This window comes from Echinococcus granulosus, assembly GCF_000524195.1.
Source record: "Echinococcus granulosus chromosome Unknown EG_S00231, whole genome shotgun sequence".
Lineage (NCBI taxonomy): Eukaryota > Metazoa > Platyhelminthes > Cestoda > Cyclophyllidea > Taeniidae > Echinococcus > Echinococcus granulosus.
The window spans coordinates 40,868-42,913 of NW_020170611.1; the positions used below are offsets into that span (position 1 = coordinate 40,868).

At 40.3% G+C, this 2,046-nt stretch overlaps 1 protein-coding gene across 1 annotated transcript in view; it reads right to left on the reverse strand. All coding sequences in view use genetic code 11, as the record gives it.

The window, feature by feature from the left end:
* The window catches only part of EGR_10541 (hypothetical protein), a gene marked incomplete at both ends in the record, with an annotated part of 3,893 nt that overhangs the window by 623 nt on the left and 1,224 nt on the right, over window positions 1–2,046 (reverse strand). Inside the window, 3 exons of the mRNA XM_024499790.1 lie at window positions 55–179; window positions 972–1,145; window positions 1,600–1,744. Of these exons, the coding sequence (XP_024345799.1) occupies window positions 55–179; window positions 972–1,145; window positions 1,600–1,744 (444 nt within the window). The remainder of the gene's footprint in view (window positions 1–54; window positions 180–971; window positions 1,146–1,599; window positions 1,745–2,046) is intronic.

Genomic DNA, 2,046 nt, shown 5'->3' on the forward strand with positions numbered 1-2,046 from the left:
ATCTATGTCTGTTATTTGTCACGAACAAATCGTTTCATGCAAGGAATTACTCACCTTTGCCACTCACTGAGGAGACTCAGACACACTGATCCACTTTGTGAATCGATGTTGGGATGAAATATGGGAGAACTGAAGGTCACATCAGGACAGTTTCGTGGATAAGAGGAAGTACACTTGATCTGAAAGAGGTATGGTGAATCTCTTCAGCTCAAAGCTAGCAGTTAGGATTGATCTAAGCTAGTAATCAGAATGCAGATCACATTTCCCACAAAAGTTATTGACCTACTGACCTCTAGTGAGCAACATCCTCACCAGACTACTTGACCTCAGTGGTAAACTGTAGGAGTGTACTATTTACGGCCACTTGAACAGCACACAGTGCACCAAAACATGCTGAGATGAGCTCGTTCAAAGTGCGTATTTTGTGACCCAGGCCTATCTTTACAAGAACAACTCAAAAGGTGGGCATTTGTTCGTGTTTTTTACTTTATGCGACGCTTATCGTCTCCTACAATCAGTGTAGATGAATTGCACAATTATTTCCTTGAGTAAATCGAAAATAAACTCGCAAATGGTCAGTCGACCTGTCCTAATGTTTTTAGACAAGTTCTCATAAGAAGTGCACATTCTAAGGATAACTGCGGGCGATTAGCATCAACGAGACGCGTTAATCTCACAGCAGTATTGTGCAACTGGGCCTAAGTATGTCAAACTATATGCCAAGAAGTCGAAAGCTACTGGCTCCTGCTTTCAATAAGAATTAGCTGTTTCGGAACCCAACCTGCATGCATTATTTTGGCTTGTTTTAGACCTTGCTGCTTTTAATATGGTAATTCAATATTTTCAGATGGTTGCTTGGTAAACTTCAAACCGATGGGGTAGTTTACTTGCAGGTACTTCTAAGTGCATCTATTTTGATCCAAAAACGTGGCAATATCATCAGGATTGCATAAGCTGCAAAAAGCACTTACGCTTAAAATGAATTCTGCGTGCGCGTTGCAGCCAGATTTGGGTCGCAGTGATACCCTAACAGACATCTCGCCGGTCCCTAAGATGGTCGCCTGACCATCTGTTGAGGCTCCGATTGTCTCGTAGAGTTGCTGTATGTCCTTAAAAAAGGTACGCCGAGTTGTGGAACAAGACATCTGAAGAAGGAGTAGTAAGCACGGTCACTATAACTATTTGATTGGAGTGGGAACACAATCTTGTAGACACCGCAAAAATGACAGATACAACCTCTCTTCCTCCTCGTCTGTAGCGCTATCATCTTAGGGAAAGGAAAGGGTATACACTTCTTAAACACAATGGGCGTATGTGCATAATAAGAGAAAGCGTTAGAACGTAAATTAGCCAGTAAATAGAATAATAGTCATTTGTAATGCGCAGCAATAGATCAATAAATGCTACTGTTGCACGCGTCTAGGAAGAGAAAGAGAAATATAATGAGTGGTTCTTTATTAACCCCATGCGTATATTTGGAAAGTCTAACCTAAATCTGCCATCAGGGATCTTATGCGTGTTACTGATGGCAAAGTCACAAAAATGGGCCATTCAAAACTCAGTTATCAAGCAACGATTTCTCCAAAATATGAGACATACGGGATTGAACTGATTGTCGCAATGAAACGGCAAAAAGAACTGCCCACAAAATAAAGAATGGGTGCAGGCTTCTGGCACACGAAGCCTTTTACGATGTGACCTCAGGGTCAAATTGAGTTGATCTTCGTTAAGCGCTTGCTTGTTTCTGCAGTTTCACTGTAACTTTCACCACAAATCTATGAAAGGAAATTTATTTGGTAATTTTCTAATATCATGCGCGAGAGCAAAGGGATTTTAACCTATATCTGCTTTTTTAGGATTTTATAAGCATTACTAGCGACAAAGCCAGCAAGTGAATTGTTTAATTTTTAGCACCAAGCATTTGAATTTACAATGCTTGTTCAATGTCTTTAGCAATGAAGAAGAAAAAATTTCGCTATTTATCAAAAGTAACAATACAATTTAGGCTTAACAGGGATCAGTTCAATTCGACCTTGAGGTCACATC